The 19444-nt window shown below is 42.0% G+C and overlaps 1 protein-coding gene across 3 annotated transcripts in view; it reads right to left on the reverse strand.

The window, feature by feature from the left end:
• Window positions 1–19444, reverse strand: part of SPOCK1 (SPARC (osteonectin), cwcv and kazal like domains proteoglycan 1) — a 628061-nt gene that overhangs the window by 115256 nt on the left and 493361 nt on the right. For all 3 annotated transcript variants that reach the window (XM_048491083.1, XM_048491082.1, XM_048491084.1), the window contains one exon: window positions 14175–14289. In XM_048491083.1, the coding sequence (XP_048347040.1) occupies window positions 14175–14289 (115 nt within the window). The remainder of the gene's footprint in view (window positions 1–14174; window positions 14290–19444) is intronic.

A 19444-nucleotide genomic window follows, 5' to 3' on the forward strand; every position in this document is an offset into this window, starting at 1 on the left:
AGTGTTCCAGGATAAAACACCTACAATGGTATACACTTAGCAAAAGAGCATTTCGAGTATTTGTTTTCAAATGAACATTATATCTGCCAACAGTTTGCTATAATATCAGTAAGTGCTCTATCAAGCAAAAACAAAGTTATAGCTGCATGAAGAGCAGGAAGAGGCATTAATATATGCAGGAATTACAAACTAATTTTTATAAAAATCCTTCCTATTCAAACTTTAAGAATTTCTGTGCTCTTGAACTTTATTAATAGCTGTCTGAATAGTCACTAAAGATTATGCTGAAATCTGAGCCAAAGGGAAATTTGGAAGTGCTTGATTGTGAAATGAAAAATTCATGTTGCTCCATAGACCAGTCACATAATCATCCCAAGCTATTCTAACCAGAAAACCAAACAATGTTGAAGAAATAAGTCATTAATTAATGCTATATTAGTGGAAAATTAGGCTTCTATTCTATGAAAGACAAGTAGCAACAATGAATAATGCATACATGTATGCAAGATGTATGTCTGGATGCTCCATATATACTATGGCATGGAAGGAAGTGATAAAGATCCTGCCAACTTGCCGGCAGCTAGCCAATAATAGCTAAGGAGCAGCAGTGGCATAGGAGGTTAAGAGCTCGTGTACCTAATCTGGAGGAACCGGGTTTGATTCCCAGCTCTGCCGCCTGAGCTGTGGAGGCTTATCTGGGGAATTCAGATTAGCCTGTACACTCCCACACACGCCAGCTGGGTGACCTTGGGCTAGTCACAGCTTCTCGGAGCTCTCTCAGCCCCACCCACCTCACAGGGTGTTTGTTGTGAGGGGGGAAGGGCAAGGAGATTGTAAGCCCCTTTGAGTCTCCTACAGGAGAGAAAGGGGGGATATAAATCCAAAATTATTCTTCTTCTTCTTCTTCTTCTTCTTCTTCTTCTTCTTCTTCTTCTTCTTCTTCTTCTTCTTCTTCTTCTTCTTCTTCTTCTTCTTCTTCTTCTTCTTCTTCTTCTCCTCCTCCTCCTCCTCCTCCTCCTCCTCCTCCTCCTCCTTCTTCCACTGTGGTAAGTGTAGAGTTGCGTCTGGTGATTGTAGCTGTGTGTGTTTGTGTGTGGGGGAAAACCCTGCTAGTGTTCCCTGTCTATCCATTGGTGCTTAATGGAGTGTGGGAAATAGACTTGCACAATGCTGTGACATCACTTCCAGCTAAGAACCCAGCACCATCATGCAACACTCTAGGAATTCCCCCAACCTATATGGCTTTCAGAAAAAAAGAAGAAGAGGAGGAGTTTGGATTTGTACCCCACCTTTCTTTCCTATAAGGAGACTCAAGGTGACTTACAAGCTCCTTTCGCTTCTTCTGCTCAAAACAGTGGAGAATCAAACCTGGTTCTCCCCATTAGAATCCACCTGCTCTTAACCACTGCACCACAGAGTTTCAGGGAAATCCTAGTAGTTCACATGACATGATGATGTTATTCCAGTTATGCATCCTGAAGTGAAAGCACAACATTATGCAACACCTATTTCACCAGGTTTCTGAATCCTAATCTACGAGCCAGTTCCCACACTGGGCTGGAACCCTAGATGAGTGAGTTTTCTTCTTTTGCAGTCTGGCCTAGATCAGATTGAGGAGCATTTGTGCATGAGCTAAAAAACTCTTGGCCTTTGGCTGTTGCACCTTGGTGGAATAGGACCATCCTAAATATGTTGGTGTTTTCTTTGTTAGTTCTATTTGTTTAAACAATTATGCAATTCTCCATCCTCTGTTCTTTTCTGTCGCTCTCTCTCTCTTGTGTGTGCGTGTGCATGTGAGTGTGAGTGTGCTTGGCTCTGACTTCTACAGTGGTCATTTTGTGGTGGTGCCTCTTTTAAAATGCAAATAGTAACCACAGGTTGAAAAAAGTTGGGGACCATAGTGTAGATTACCTGAAGGACCTTCTTCCTATTTTCTATCATTCCTACAATTTAAAAATGATAAAACTGTTGCTCTTGGACCTGTCAAAGTTTTCCCAGCATAAGTCCAAAGGGTTTATGGTATCCTGTAGCATTCAGGTTCATGACATTTCGATTTCATGTCTGTGAAATTCTTCCTCCAATGCCTCTGAAACACAGCATAACCCTTTACTGTGTTCTGGTGGGACTTGAGAGTAAATAGTGCTGATTAAAGAAATTCTGTTGAAATCCAAAGGAAAGGAGTTAACTGTTATTGATCAGCTTATTAAATGTAGCAGACTTGCAAATCAATTGGAAAAAAGTCAAACAGTTGGACATTAACAGTAGGAGCCAGTCTATCATAGACATGATGAGCATTTTAGCACATCTAAGTTGGCACGGTAAATGGTTGATGTAAGTTGTGTGCTTTTCCTTGATACAAAAGAATTATATATTGATTTGAGCCTAAGAGGACCAGACATCTTTTCATTCATTTATGTTTTTTAGAAATATATCTCATCTTACCAAAAGCTCAAGGCAGCTTATTAGAAGGAAAAGTAGGAAGTGATGTTACAGGTCACTATGAGGAGTCCAACAGGAAAAAGATTTTGGGCACATTAAAGTAACAGGCAAATCGGAAGGGAATACTGGAAAGTGAAAGTTACTAACAACAGTGGGAATCTCTAAGTTCACTGTATTGAGCTAGGGATCAAAAATCTTTAGTTCTCTTGGTGGAGTGTACATGCAAAAATGAATGAAAATTATGTTTTGCATATGCAAGATAAAAAGGTTTTAGCTTCAAAAGACTGATAAAGTTAGAGTTATATGCTTTAAAAGACTAATAAGGGAAGGTTGTTGTCACATCTAGTCTTGCAAGCTATGTGCTGCTAAAAGGGTTTGAAATAATGTGGACAGGAAGTCACTGGGTATGAGGGTGGCAGATGGACTGACTCATGGCCAGAGAAAGTGCAAAGGTACAGTGCAAAAAAAACTTTTAAAGGAAACTATCAAAGATGGACAGTTGAACTATTTCATGGCTGCGTGGCCAAGTTCAGCCTTCAGAAAGAAAGAAAAAAAACAACTAAAACTCTATAGATCTTGACTTTAAAACTACCACAGAATTTGGCTCCAAGACATTTGCAGAAGAAATCTAAACTTCATAGGATGCATTCACTTAAAGAGCAGCCACTCCACATCTTCTCATACTGAGGAACTTCCTTCTACATATCTGTTCAATGGATAAGATAGAGTGATATGACCTTTGAGATCAGTGAGTGAAGGCTCACTGTTTAAAGAAATGAGATCTGCTAGGCATGGAATGGCATCTTTTCTGCTGTGGCTCCTACCACTGAAAGGAGAGACTCACCAGTTAACCTCCTTATATAATTTGCACCAGCAGGAAAAGGCATTATTTGAAGCCTTGGATTGGTAAAGTGCTGTTTTTAATTTGTCTTCACTGAATCAATAATATATTTTAATGTTCTCATTTTTTTTGTATTTTTATTAAAGCAGTTGCTTCTTACTTTTATCTGCTGGATTTTTTTTGGCCACCTGCTCCTATCTTTAACAACAGCTTGATTTGTAGACATGAACAGATAATAGATGTTTTCATGCTGTGAAAATTTTCACCTGCCCATTTTTGCAGAACAATCTGCTTTTTAAAAAGGCACAAGAGCAGAATACCAAGTTCTGATCTGTTGCAAAGCCATTTTCTTCACTGCTAGATCCACATATGTACAGATCATTGTCTATTTAAAGCATTTGGTGAATGCTCTCCTATCAATACATACTTGTGCAAAATTACTTTTTCGAGGAAACAGGGATTTATTAATGAGGTGCATACAACGTCTTATTACATACATAGATTTGTTGCCCACTCTGCGGGTGCAAGGGCAAATGCCCCAGTGGACGGAGTAGATATGCAGATGCCTGGGAACTGTATGGCTCTGTAGTGTCTGACCATGGCAGCAGTTGCCATGTCCCAGTCCCAGTGGCGCGGAACGCTGCACCTGCTTGGCTGGGGATGTTCCAGGGGCAGTCCAGGGGTTGGAGCAAGCTTAGTTGGTTTCTACCTGGGGTTTGGAATGAGGACCAGAGTGCCCTGACCTTTGGACTTACTCCACTGGAAGCTTTCTGGTGGTGCTGGTGGGGGTGGTGGGGGTGTTGTTCGTCTCTTCATCTCTCCAATGTCTTTCATTCTGCATTTACCAATTACCTCTGAGGTTTTTATTCTGCACCTCTCCCATTCTCAGCAGAGATATTAATTTTATAACCACTTGTTAACTCGGAAAAATCAGCACTATTTTCTAGGTAGGGTTGCCAGCTCTACATTGGGAAATACCTGGAGATTTTGGGGAGGGGAGGATGCAGCCTGAGGATGGTGGGTTTGGGGAGGGAAGGGACTTCAGTGGAGTTTAGTGCCATAGAGTACACCTTGCAAAGCAACCGCTTTCCAGGTGAACTGATCTTTGTTGCTCGGAGACCAGTTGTAACAATGGGAGATCTCCAGCCATGGTAGGTTGGCAACATTTTTTCTAGAAATATAATCAAATTTTTTTGAAGGCATTGGGGTCCTATGTACTTTTAATGTATTTAAATATTTTATTAAACCTACTACCTTGCCCTTTCCCAGCCAGGGCCCCGGTCTCTGGAGATAGAAGGTTCCACCAAAAAGGCCCTGGCCCTCGTTGAGACCATTCTTACTGGATGTTCTTGGGGCCAAGGACTGTCAGAAGGTTACTACCAGCCGAGTGAAGCACCTTCTGGGGGCAATACAGGGTGATGCAGTTCCATATATATGATAGTCCCAGACCCACACAAGCCTTAAATGTTAACACTAAAACCTTGAACATTACCCAGAATTCAACCAGTCAAATGTGCGCTCTTACTAGAATCCTGATAAGAACTCTCACCACTGCATTCTGGACTAGTTGTAATTTCCAGAGCAATCTCAAGGGCAGAGCAATCTCAAGGGCAGGCCAGCATAGAAGGAGTTACAGTAGTCCAGTGGCAAGGTCCAAAGGGAACAGTTATGGAGCCAGCTGTCTAGCCTGCTGGAGGTGGCAAAAGGCCACTTGAGAACATTCATAATCTCTTCCTTGCTCTCTTTCACCTTCTTGCCTAGTCTTTACCTCCTTCCATTTGCCCATTTTTCTCTGGAATTTCATGACTGCAAGTAGCTTAGCTAATGAATATGTAGGGGTCTAAAATTAACTGTGTTTGCTCCCCCCCCCCCCCAAGTTCTTATTATTTTGGAGGCAAGTTCCAAAATGTTTTTTTCCTCTAGCAAATATATGCATTTATGTATGACATTCTAAAGATTTGTTACTTGTTTAGGAGCTCAAGTGGTGAAATTCCTCTATCAGCTGGCCCTTCCACATGAATTTTGGACCAGCCCCACAATGTTAGATTTATACAGACATAGGAGATTTTAATCTCCTACTATTGTTATACAATGGATCAATTCACAAAGAGGCACATTGTTGTGTCCATTTATGACCTGATAGAAGTAGGGGTGAAGCTAGTGGGTGATCGATAGCGTCTGGAGTTTGGGGATAGATAGACTTTTGATAATTCATCAGTTTTCCTGCAGAAGTATTGTCTGCATTTTTTTAACTTTTAAAAGAAAACATCCTACATACTATGTGATGGGATAGCATGCTTCAATGATTACAAATAAACCTTCCTGTTAGCAGAAAATTATCTTCAAACAAAACGTGAGGCCTGGTGATGTGAATAATGGAGCGCAGCCAATGTTTGATAAACTTGAAAGTATATGTGCCATAAGGAGAGAGGGGGAGGCAGAAGCAGAGCATTAAGCAGTTGGTTTTTCTTCAAAAATATGCCATTAGTAATTTGCTATTAATATGAGACCATTTATGCATGTAGTGCTTATCTTGTGGCTGTTTGTTTTGCAAAGGGTTTTTCCAGTTTTTTGTTTAAAACAGGGATTCTCTTTCTGTGAAGTGTCTTCAGCTGAGCTAATTCTCCATTTTACCTGTCCCTATTTCCTTGTTCTGTCCATGCAACGTCCAGCTGAGGAGCTGGCCTGCTGCCTTGCGGGGGGGGGGAGAGTACTGTCTTTGGTCTAGCATTAATTTGATAAATCATGTAGGTTTTAGGTCAATTTGAAACCACAGACCCTCAGCATTATTTTTTTTTAAGACAAAAACAGCCCTTTTGATCCTTCTTAAGTGGTTCCAGGAAGAGTGGGAGAAACTGCTGCTGCATGGGTGGGGAAAGCTGTGAGAAGTGAGAAAACCTGGAGAATGTGAAATGCATGTTGATTCCCTTCACTCTCCCAAAGAAGATTTCATAAACTGCAAAGATTCTCTGATCTGAAGTGTGGTGAGTTTGGAAGAAGGAGGAAACGTGTGCATATCCAATAATCCAATCTAAAGGGAATGAATGCTCAATGTGAAGGAGGCAACAAGTGCAAAAATGGCTTGAGTGTTTTGTTTCTCTGGGAGCTGAGTAAAAATCAGTTTAAAAACAAACAACTAAACAGAGAATGCAATTTTGCTGCCAAAAGCCAGACAACACATCAGAAGATCATTTCCTGATCTTCCCACTTGCTACCTTGTATTTAAAGTAAAATAATAGTAATAATATAAACGACCATGTGATACTTTTTGCTACTACTGTAGAGGCCTACAAAATCAGTGCAGCCTTCTCTAAACTGGCTACACAGTATGTGTCTTCCATTCATTTCAATGTGTAGAATCAGAACTTTATGAACTAGCTGTGAATTATTTGGGCTAACATCATAAATGAACAGGAAAAATCACCAAATGGGCAGCCTAGTCCTATAGACCTGCAATTTTAACTGTAGTGATATGAACCTTGTTATGTCTGTGCAGCTAAATCAGGCCAGCACTAAGTCCCTTATTCTCAGGAAATCTGTATTTACAATTGAATTGGCTTTTCTGTGTCACCATGGTCTATTTCCTGTAGTTCTGCCTTACAGAGCCATTCAAATTGCCCTTAAAAAGTCCAGCTCTTGCCAGCTGTTCAGCTTCATCATCACTAGTTTGGGTGTAGATATGGTGGTACCTTTAGAAACTGTTACTATGCATTGGCAGAGTCTATGGCGTTTCATAGGCCAAAAGCTTGTGACGATGGCGTGCCGTGCGACGCTTATCTGAAAAAAAGCGTTCGCACACAGACGAAGTACGGGCTGAGCGTCCATAGCCCAGCAGAAATGTGACGGTTGGCACTGAAGCGCTCGCGGAAGCGGCGTCTGCGATGTTAGCCTGCGCTGCGAAACGATGCAGGCCGAAGAGCGTCATGCCCAGCAGCAGTCACGATGGACAAGCGTGATGACTGCCTGATGTCCTGCCCGTCCCCCATCTGTCAGTGCCCTCCCCTCCCAGCTACTGTCAGTCCCAGTGCATGGGTCTGGGAAAGGTGCTTGGCCATGCAGGGAAAGCACCAGGGACGAGCGTGTGTGTGTGTGGGGAAAAGGTGACCCAGCGGCGTCTGGCAGTCGCCATTTGAAGAGCGGCTCCCTTCGCGTGTTAACGCGGAAGTGCGCCCGTCGATGCGTCACAGGGGAAAAAAAAGAGTGGTTTCGCGTTTTTTTTTTGAATCGGCGTCTTAGCGCCGGTTTAAGCGTTCAGCGGCGGCAGCGAATAAGCACCTCCGCCCTTCTTGGCGTCGCGAGCAGCTCTCGCTATGGCGAGTTCTTTACCGTTTCCCACAACGTCATATTTCGCCACGTCGCGGGAAGCAGCCTAAGGCGTTCCTTGCGGCCAAAAAAAGCAGCGGCTTAGCGATGGCGGTAAAGTGCACGACATCTGAGAAAAAAAAGCGTTCGCACACGGGCGAAGTACGGGCTGCGAGCGTCCGCCAGCCCATAAGAAATGTAACGATTTAGCACTGAAGCGCTCGCGGAAGCGGCGTCTCGCCCGATATTCGCCCTCGCGCACTTAGCGGCACCATTTTGAGCCGAAGAGCGTCATGCCACTTGCCCAACAGTCACGATGGACAAGCGTGATGACTGCCTGATGCCCTGCCCGTTACCCCATCTGTCAGTGCCCTCCCCTCCCAGCTACTGTCAGTCCCAGTGCATGGAGTCACCCAGGAAAGGTGCTTGGCCAGCCATGCAGGGAAAGCACACCAGGGAGCCCGAGCGATGTGTGTGTGTGGGGAAAAAGGTGACCCAGCTTGGCGTCTGGCGGTCGCCATTTGAAGAGCGACAACCATGGAACATTAACGCGCGAGTGCGCCCGTCGATGCGTCACAGGGGGGAAAAAAGAGTGGTTTAAAGCGTTTTTTTTTTTTGAATACGGCGTCTTAGCGCGCCCGGTTTAAGCGTTTCAGCGGCCGCAGCGAGATAAGCTTTACCTCCGCCCTTCTTGGCGTGTCGCGAAGCAGCTCTCGCTATGGCGAGTTCTTTTACCCGTTTCCCACAACGTCATATTATTTAGCCACGTCGCGGGAAGCTTGACCTAAACCGGCAATACTACCAAATTCTAGTCTTTCATAAAGTTCCTTCTTCCATACAGAGCCAATTATAGGAGAAAAGAAGGAAGCAGCAGCTGTACCAACAGAAAGGGAGAGTTAGGATGACATTGCTATTCTACAACCTCTTTTCAGAATGGTCTTCCAATAAAGCTGGTTGCTTACCATGGCCAGTGGGAACAGACAGTCCTATCTTGTACTGTTAAGTCCAAGAACCAACTTATATGATTAGGCTGGAAGATGATAGAGTCAATTTTTTAAATTTCAAAGCCCAACTGCAAAACTGTTGTGATTGGCTGAGCACACAGGAGTCTCTGGTTTTAGTTGTTCGCTGAGAACAGCCAGAGTGTATAGGAAGCTTACTTTCACTTCTGGAGATAAGCAGTCCAGACTAAGGGGTATATGTTGAGCAAAAACAAATAAATCAATCCAGTCCGGGTCCACGAAGTCAAATATTCAGTCTGAAAGCAGGCTGTTACAAAAAGTTGATCCTGCAATGCTTGCTGTTTGCAGCTGCTCTTATAAGCCTGCATTCTTGCTCCTGAGCTGACTTACAGCTGTCCCTTCTGCATCTCTGGGCCTCCAAACAGGTGCTGTGTCTTTTAGCATGCTGTGCCTGATGGCCCTGCTGTCTGAGCTGCCTCACAGAACCAAATGAGCTGGAGGAACTGTCTGCCCAGCCCTCTTGCTCTTGGCTTGGGCCAGCACTGTCTTCCACCTGTGTGGCTATTGGCTGCTCACAGGACTCCACCAATTGTGGCACTGGAGGTTCAGCCAGTCAAGACTCTGATGGAGCTGGATCATCATGCCAGTATTCCTCATCTGAGGAATCCTGGCTGGCTACTGGGGAGTCCATGACAAAAAGCCCTTTTCTTTCCCTCTCTTTCTTATTTACACACACATACATGTATCACAGGAACTGCTTTAGTATCATAGGGAATTTGTGGGTGTGAATGACTGCATGAATGGGTAGTGTCAACTAGAAAATAGTATTCCAAGTGAATGTGGATGATCCATGTGTTTATCCCACTCACACGTCTTGGTAATTCACACACAATTTCAGGGTATAAAATCCCACCACAGAGAAGCACGTCTTATGCTGTTCTGTTTGTATGCTTTGTTCAGTTGTAATTTTTAAACTGTCTTTATAAAAAACTCTTTGAAATTAATTTTTGTTACATTTGCAATTTCTAATATTTGAATATGACTTAGTGAACATGTTCAGCATAGCATAATAGTGTTTGAATTAGAAGGTCAAAAATACACATATTTAATCCAGAAGTAAAAATGGATTAAGAAAGTTTATACAGCAGTTTGGCAAAGTACATTTTCATTTTACTCAGAGTGCAGGAACTATAATTCTCTCATTATTAGAATCACAGAAGCACCAGTTTTAGAATTCCCATTTTTATTTCTGCTTAGCAATTTGATCATGTCTGAATAGCTCTCCCAAATTCACCTCCTGATCAGTGATGGAAATATGGCGTAATTTGTCAGCAAAATTCAACTATTGCAATCTGTCCTCTGACAGTCACTGGGAAAATAAATTAATCTCCGAGATTTCCTATTTTTATCAGCTCAGCACAACTGAACAGTGCTAATTACTAACAGTTCTGCATACTATACATTAAATCTTGGGTTCTATAGGATTAGGCATAGATAGATGTTATCTGAGATCCTTTATATAACAAGACACAGAGATCTGAGGGAAGGGGAGAGCGAGCGAGCAGTGAATCAACAGAAACAGATTAATTTTTCATCAACCAGTAAGATAGCTCATCCAGACTTTTGTACGGCAATGGTTTTAGCCAGAGAGATTTATTTGTTGGGGTGGGTGGGTACAGGGGATGAATAGTGGTTCCAAATACAAGGCTTTTTCATGACTAGGAGAAAGCTGTCCATGGTTGCCCTGGCGGTGTGCTGGGATATCAGAATTAGAACTGTGATGAGACCTGCTCTATTTTGCCTCACTTCTGCCTATTTTGTCTCACTTCTGCCAAGTTTGGAAAAAAGGAACCCTGATTATCATAGCAATCCCAAGAACCTTCCCTGAGAGTAAACCTCATTGAATAAAATGGGACTTACTTCTTAGAACTGCTCTATGTCATCTTCAGTTGGTCAAGTCATCTGCATTATACGTATTTTCTCAGCCTGGATCCAAGCCTTTATTCCACGTTTAACTTCAAAATAAGTACGGACTCAAAAATCCAGGGGAAAAAGATGCTTTAAAAAGTAATGGGCCCTGCACATCAGAATTAACCTATCTAAGATTCAGCCAAAACAAAAATTTGCCCTGCTGAATGCGTACATGCTGTCAAACTGGATTTATCTTCATAGGGGTTATTTGAATTTATTCTGTTGTGTGAATGAAATTGTGAGCTCAAAATGTCACTGGAGATTTATTAATATGATACTACTTCTGATAAGGGCATGTGAAAGGGCAGAGAGAGTAGCTCAAAAGATGCAGAATGTGTGTGAATATCTATTTCTAAAAAGGAACAAATGAAAGAAAAAGAAAATATGTATTTATTTTTATTTATTTATTTTATATTTATACCCCACCCCCAACCCAAAAGGGCTCAGGGTAGTTTACAATGGCATAAAGCCTAAAATTATGCATCAACTAAACAATTTATCTGTGACTATACTTTCCAAATCATGAAATAATATTAAATGTGTGTACTATATTATATGGCAACATAAGCTAGAATTTTAAAACCAAAATTGGATACAATGTGGACAAATATTGATTTATCCCATAGATGCTAACTTTTAGAATCACAGCTAAAGAATACTATACCCACTGCTTTGATGTTCCAACAGTGATTCAGGAATACAGTAAATACTATTTTGGGGGAGGAACATAGCTGCTTTGCTTAATTATTGTGGAGAGCAATCTTAAGCAGGTCCACTCAGGACTTCTCAGTGGGGCTTACTCCCAGGGAAATGTTCTCAGGATTGTATTAGCCCTCCTTTTTCTGAAGTTTACCCTACTAATTTACATTTAAGGTCCTACATACCAAACTCCAGAAGTGCTCCATGACTTCTAAGAATTTCATATCCCACTGCAACTCTCTAACACTTCCAAGAGCCATTTTGGATTGAGGGGAAAATATCCTCTGCATAGGTCCCTACTAATCTGCCACTCTACGCTGCTTTGAGCTAGACTCTCAGATCAAGAAAGGCAGCTGCAACAGAAAACTTGAAGAATCATTTGTCTGACCCTGTTGATATTCCACTGAGCAGGTGTGTGGGCCACCAAAGGTTCTCAAACATTTCTTCTCTGACTTATACCAGAGAGACCCAACCCCTACCCTTCCTGTACTTATACCAGATAGACCCAACCAAAACATGAACAAATCATACAATTGTTATATGGGCCTCCATAATAGTCAGGATACCTGAAATCTAGCTCCACTTCCAACCTTCACAGCCAGGGGCATAAAGTATGGGAGAAGGGGCCTCAAGCCTCTTGGATATCCTGGTAGGGGCAATGTCCATCCTGGCAGCATCATAAAGTTGCTTGGACTGTCAGGTTCTTAGGTTTCAGTGAGTCATGTTTGATTGATAGAACATCTGCAAGCCTAAAAATTTCCATTGGGGCTCGCAATGGCCCCACCTTGATAATTTCATCAGCAAATGCAGGTCTTCCTGGTGCAAAATATAATTGTTATCAAGCATCTAAAAGAACTGATTACCTTCTGCTAACCTTCTCTGAATGTCTCCTAGCCTACTCCAGGCATGGGGGAAGCCTCCACCCTGCCATTCCTTTTGTCCACCCTGCCTGGATGAAATCTACATTTGCCATCTTACTGGGAAGTCCCCTCCCCTTAATTCAGTCAGAGCCAGGAAATTCGTAGATTCTCATCTCAGACTCCCTTTGAATTTCTGGAGTTTTTTGCTTGATATTCTTTTGTGTTGGCTCCCATAACTATTGCTGGTCTGCCAGCCAAAACTGTGCAGTCTCATCATATCCACTTGCACAGAGATTGACTACTCTTCATTTCATTATCTGGGACTTTGGGACATTGACTTGCCACACAGGAGCACTTCTCTACTGCCTTGCCTTATTTGGAAGTTCTGCCTAAAGCCCCTACTCAACCTGTGGATCATTGAAAAAGACAATGTACCAGAAATGAAGGTGATTTTGGTATCCTGGGACTTGCAGTTTTAGAGAAAAAGAAATGGAAAAGATGGGGATATTTTTCTCATTAGCCTATGCTGTACATGGGGGTGGGTGGGGTAGGGAGAAGAGATAAAGCTGGTTATGGAAAGTGAGATATGGATTGTGAGATATGGAAAGTGAGGTGATTCTGCTGTCCTGGACCCTACTTCAACCAAACAAATACTCTTATATGTTTAAGTCAGGGATCTGAGAAGCCTGTATTTACTGTGGATCATGCATTTTGAGATTTGTGCTGAGTATCTGGTACATAAGTTGTGTATTTGTTAGAATCGTGCTATGTGGCCTTGGGCCAGCCACACACTCAGCCTAAGTCATGAGAATAAAAGAGAAAGGAAAGAAGTATTTCCTTTCATACATCAATAAAATATTTGCATAAATTGTCTCAGTGAAAGGTTCATGATATCTTTCCTCTGCTTTTACAGAAGTCTCTTTTGTTGACTGAAATTCAGACTATTACAAGTGAAAAAAATGCATTTTTGTATATGGACTAGGATCTGGGAGGCTCAGGTTCAAATCCTGATGATGCTATAGAAGCTCACTGGATGACCCTGAGCCAGTCATACTCTCTCAACCTAATCTACCTGACAAATTCATTGTGATGATAAACAGGAAAACAATGTAAGCTGCTTTGGCTCCCTGTTGGGGAGAAAAAGTAGAGTATGTACATACGTACGTACGTACGTATGTACGAACAAATGAATGAATGAATGAATGAATGAATGAATGAATGAAAATAGTCGTTGATGGCTTAGCATTTTGGGAAATATAAATAATTTAAGGTAGATTACTCAGTATGGGTTTGGGCTAGCTTCAGCCCTATACCCTTCTCCTGGGAAACTGAAGTCTATGAACATTGGCAGACATAATCTAAGCGTAGAAAAACTGATGGTCAAACCAGCAATCCTTTGTTTGCCACCCCTCCCCCTTCAATTTCTCACTCTTTCAAATGGGGAAAAGGTTGCTTTGCTCACACATAAAATATATCTAGAAAAGCAGTTCTCAAATTCCTTTCAATAGAAAATTCTACTTTTTACACCTATGATCTAACTCTGAACTCAAAACAGACACATCGCACCATCTAGGATTTTCAACCTCCAGGTGACACCTGGATTTCTCCTGGAATTATAACTGACCTCCAGATTACAGCAAGTATTTCCCCGGGAGAAAATGGTCAGAGGGAAAACTCTGTGATATACCATAGATTCTAGGTGAAATTCCTCCCCAAATTCCCCCTCTACAGGCACTGCCAAAAATCTTCAGGAATTTCCTAGGGATTTGGCAACCCTATGACTTTCAGATGAATTTGCAGTAACTTTTTAATTTAACTGCAAGGCTCCAGTGACCTATCCTGTATTGGAGAATCACTAATCTGGGAAGAACTTTATGAACACTTGGATAGAAAATATGTAAGCTTCTTTATACATTATGGCAAAAATAACTATATGGGGGAGTGTTTAATTCAATTGCCATGACAGAGACAACAATATCAGGTTATTTACTTGGAAGTAAACTTCATAGAACTCAGTGAAGAGTGGTTCTGAGTAAGCCTGTGTGAGGAAAATATTTGTGAGGAAGACATTTAATATTTAATTCAAACACTGTAACTCACCAGTTTTCTCAGCTTTGTGTTTAGGACTTTCTTGTCCTGGAAGGCATGGGCAAGGCCCTTCGCAGAGAACTGCAATGTTTTTGCCAGACGTACAGGCATGAAACTCCAGCTTGCACTGTAAATGCAACAAAACAATAAGGACCATTGATTTGGAGCAGAATATATAAATCATATATTGAGAGCCAGTGTGGCATAGTGGTCAAGGTGTTGGACTTGGACCTGGGAAACCAAGGTTCAAATACCCACTTACGCCATTGAAGCTTTTTGGGTGACCTTGGGTAGTCACTGCCCTGACCCTGGCTAGTATTTGCACTGGAGGCCTCAAAGGAATACCAGGATCGTGACATGGAGGCAGGCAATGGCAAACCATCTAGGTTCATCACTTGCCTTGAAAATCCTACCGGATTGCCGTAAATCAGCTGTGACTTAATGGTTGTTCCCTCTAGTCTTTGAGGCCACATGCGATTACATTCTAACAGTATCTATGCTACTGAGCTATTCGCTGACTGCATGCTGGCTCTATAAGAATGTCCTGAAAAATTATTTGAACTTTCTGTAGGCTCCAACCTTATCCTTGAAAACCTTGCCAAAGCTTTCTTACGCAAACTGGGCCATTTTTGTATAGGTCTTGAGCCCCAGCTTCAATGCTGTTGGGAACTGCGTTTGTTTCCTGCTTTCTTGCAGCATCATGGTACATTTGTACACCTCCCAGGATTTCCCTAGCTCCTCCTATGATGTTTCATTTTTTAAAAAGGTTCTGAGCATTTTTGTATGCCTAACAGATGATATGAACATGTATATCAGAAAATTGATACCTGCAATCCTAAACATCTGAAACAAGCCTCATTCATTTAAATAGGGGTCATGCCACGTTTAGGATTGCAGTCTGACAATCACAGCACAGTAAGTGTGCAACATAAACCAATCAGGAGATAGTGAATCACTGCACATTCAGGAGGATGTCATCTTCAATTTCTGTCCTTCCACAATCAACAACAAGAAACCAATGAATGGAATAGAATGTTGTTACAAGATAAGATAAATGCCTCCTACTTTGAAAATGGCATAAATAGCTTGTTTCTTTTTGTGTGTATTTTTGCTAAGGAAAATCAGCCTTGGGCTTCCTAGGCTTTAATCTAGCAGCAGGAGACCATTAACCTCTGACAACACACTACCCAATGACATTATCTCCTGAGCTCTTTCTGAACTTCAGAGGATCCTGATGATTGCATACTCCCTGTGATATCCTGCCCTTCAGATTTAGAAAATTTATGGATACAGTCAGCAATTTCCTTGTGGCTTTGTTCAGAAGGCACTTTGTGATACTTTGTTTTCCCCATGATGCTACAGCAGATCCACCATCATGGGGTATCTGGAATCCACTCACAAGAGAGAGGTATTTTAATTAAAACATATCCAGGAGAGCACAACAGGGGAAGGCAACATGTTTGGAAAAGGAATGATCCAAACAGAAAAGGATGAATATATCAGGATTATATGCAGTTTGGGTCGTATGTTATATAAACATGAGCAAGTTTAGACTTTACAAACTTGCCATTTGCAGAGGTAATTTTTTGCTGCCAACTCCCTCCCTAAGGTTGATTCCTCATGGGAAAAATGAATGCAAATACTAACCAGTTTGGGAAAAACTGGGATCTTTTGAGCATGGTTTCAGCGTCCCCACTGCAGCTTCTGCCCCACAAACAATCCTTGTTTCCAGAAACGCAGCAGCAATGAAGGATTCCCCACTGAGGTGGATTGAACATGTGATCTGCTCAGGGGCAACCCTGATTGGCTGCTGCGTTGTATTGGGGTGGGAATGTTTTTTTATTTTTAACCTTGTGGATCCATGTCTACATGAGCATGCGCACAACGACTTTACGTGGAGACAAAGAAATGGGCGATTAAAGCAAAGCCCTGTTTCCACGCGCTTTCATGTAGTTGGATCCATGTGAATACGACGTGTAGCGCTGCTTTGTATTGCCTTCTACTCAGTCAATCAGTCAAAACCAGCCCCATGTTGCTTCGTATCCACGTGAATCTCTGGTCCACGAAATTAAAAAAAAGCCCCGCGCGCTTCGCACACAACCCACTGCGTTCTCATTGAATGGGAGGCTCCACGTCACTACCAGCGGTGGGAAAAATGAATCTGGATTCACCCCCACAACTTCCCCACTGCTCCAGATTGCCCACGCATTTTTTGAAAAGGTCTACTTTCTTCCAGGTTCTAAAATAACATGTGGGGGGGGGGGCACCAGAAACGGGATGAAAGTGCGTTCGGTGCTGGTGCAGTGGGGAGTTCTGCTGGAAACCTGGATATTTTGTGTGATGAGCATGCATCTAATCCTCAGTGGGGGAATTGACCCAAGTGTACCTGTGACTTCCTGAAATTCCTTTGCTGAAGATTGGGAGACCCTGGTAAATAAAATCCATCAGAGAATTGAAGGGGGTGCAATAAGGAGTGGAATCAGGCTACATCACCCACTTTCCTCTTAAGTGAGCTGAAAGCTGAAGTATTCAATCCACTGTTATTCAGGTTAAGGCAGAAAACAAACATGACAGCAGTGACAGACAAGGGGAAAATGAGCCTCGTCTTCATTGTGCTGGCAGGAAATAAAAGTTCTGTTCTATTTTTTCAATTATTTATAAAAAGTTCTCCCCTCAACATGACTTCAATTAAATATCATGAGTATCTATATGACATCAAGACAATCTCCAGAATATGAAGACAAGTATTCATTAGCTACCTCTTCAATTCAGTTTCCAGTTAATTAAGAATTTATTAGTATTTTCCCTCTCTGCAGCTGGATTTCCTCATTATTATGAACTACATAATGTTTATTGATTAAATGCTTGTAGGATTTTTCAAATTAACAACACTTAAGTTCATGCAAACAGTGTTAAAGCAATGATAATAAACCAGAGGCATATCTAGGCAAACTGGAGCCTGGGGATAAAACCTGAGTTTGGAGCCCCCCCCCATATGGGCGGCCACTCTCCCCTACCACGACCAAACAATTATTTTTTGCACCAGGTCACAAAACATGGCTTTCTCCCCACCAACTCTCCTAATTGTGTCCTCACACCAACCCTATGAGGCACGTTGTTAGCCTGAGAAACAGCTCCAAGCCAGTGCAAGTCGGTTTTAAGCATATAAATCTCTCACAAATCACCCCCAGCAAAACATTTACCAAACAAATATCAGCATCATCTCTCACAAAACACCTCCAGTGGAATCCACCCCCAAACAGCATCACTTTCAATGGTGTTTAAACTAGGGAGTCCAGATTCTTCTTTTAAATCCACCTTAAAGAGAGAATCTGCCTGCTATCAGGAGTGCAATTGTTAAGCTAGCAGCATTGAAATTTCCAGGGTATCTTTAGGAGAGTCTTCTGATGATACCAGCCAGGTCTGGTGAAGTTTGGTTCAGGGTGTCCAAAGTTATGGTGTAGCTCCCATCTCCTATTACCTCCCATTGGAAACAATGGGGGATGAGGGCACCCCTTTTGGGAGTCCATAACTTTGGACCCCCTAAACCAAATCAAACCTCACCTAACTTGGATGATATTATCAGGAGAGTCTCCTGAAAAATACCTGAAATTTTGAAAAAACACACAAACAAACATGAAATGTTTGTGCCCTCCACTAGAAGTGCCAGGTAACATGGGGTACCTCATGTCTCCTAGGCAAATACACCACTGTAATAGACTAAGTTCTGTGGGAAAGAGGGTGGGGTTTAAAATCCACTTTTTAATAACTGTATATAGAAAAGACTCATACCCACTCATTGTCCACAAAAATCCTTGTATGAACTTTCAAAACTTTAAATTGGCCAGTATTCTCCCTACCATATACCATCAGTAATTAAAATAAAAACAGTTCTAAGATTAAAACACATACTAGTTGTAGTAGAATTCTACACAGTTAAAGCTATGTTTCCTCAAATCTTTAAATATAAACACCCATTCTTAAAGTGTTCCATTGTTTCCACAGATTTCTAACTTTTTTAAAAGTAGTTTTTCCAGGTTTGGATGGGGCTGCTGGGAGGAGGAATGGAAGGAAATATCTGTGATCATCGGTGTTTTCTGTTGATAGTAGCAGGTTGTGTGATTCAGTCCACTATAACTAAATTGAACTATTAAATTAACATCAATACCCACAGATTCCTGCTTCTTTGAATCATTCTGAAATCTGACTGAGTTCAAGATCTGGAGTGGGAAAGAATGGCTTTGGAAACAGGAGACTTACAGGATGTTTTCCAATTAGGACAGTTTCACAGACACTGCCACTAAAGAGGACTGTTTTGATAGCCATGTATTTTGAATGGGTTGCTTACTTCAGTTAGTTGCTGACATACTTTGGGAAATACTTTTTATTTATTTTTATTTATTTATATTTTAGATTTATAGGCCGCCTCTTCCCCGAAGTGGTTCTTATTTGTATAGTGGTTCTTATTTGTTTACTATTTTATTCTGTCAGATGCTGTCCCAATTGTTTTGCTTGGATACTCCTGGCACATAGGCAGTGCTGTTAATGGGCAGGGTGGGAGTTAGAGGGACCTTTCTGAAGATCAAATTCACAGGAGTAGAATGTGGGTGATGGACAAATCCTGTCTTTTTCTTTTCTTCTAAAGAAGCTCGATGCTGCATTCAAGGGGTGATTTAAATCACCAAAATGTTGTGGGAAGCAAATCACCAAAATGTTTAAATTTAAATCAAAATGTTGTGGGAAGCAAATGCAGCAACCTTCCTCAACATTCAATTATGACTAGTCGGGTCATCTAAATTTGGGCCATTCTAACTGTAATTAGCCAAACCAGGGTCTGAAAACACAAGTCAAGACTGCCAAAGTGGGAAACCTTGGTCATAGAGGGACCAAAATCCATGATCCTGTCCTCAGTTGCTTTCATGTCCATCACACCCTTTTCTATCCTGGTTGGGCTCACACAGCCTCTGAATTGGAAATACAGTACCTGTATTTCTTCTTCCTCTCCACTGTTACATAGCCTACAGAAAGAACACAGCTACCTCATAACTGATCTGCTTCTAAGCCCCTTATGAAGCTAGTACAGCAAGTTGCACATGAGAACTAGGAGTCTCTTGTGCTGCATCTGCAGCTATTTTCCTTCTCCCACTCCCCTTGCTAGGCTAAACTGCCAGCAGCTGTTAGCAGTGATGGAAGTGGGACCTTTCACTGCTGCTGTCCTGGTCAGCTTGGCATGTAGTGGGGCCCATTTATGGCAGAATTCTCCTTGTTGCCCCTGCCCTGGT

The sequence above is a fragment of the Sphaerodactylus townsendi genome, linkage group LG03 (genome assembly GCF_021028975.2).
Source record: "Sphaerodactylus townsendi isolate TG3544 linkage group LG03, MPM_Stown_v2.3, whole genome shotgun sequence".
NCBI lineage: Eukaryota > Metazoa > Chordata > Lepidosauria > Squamata > Sphaerodactylidae > Sphaerodactylus > Sphaerodactylus townsendi.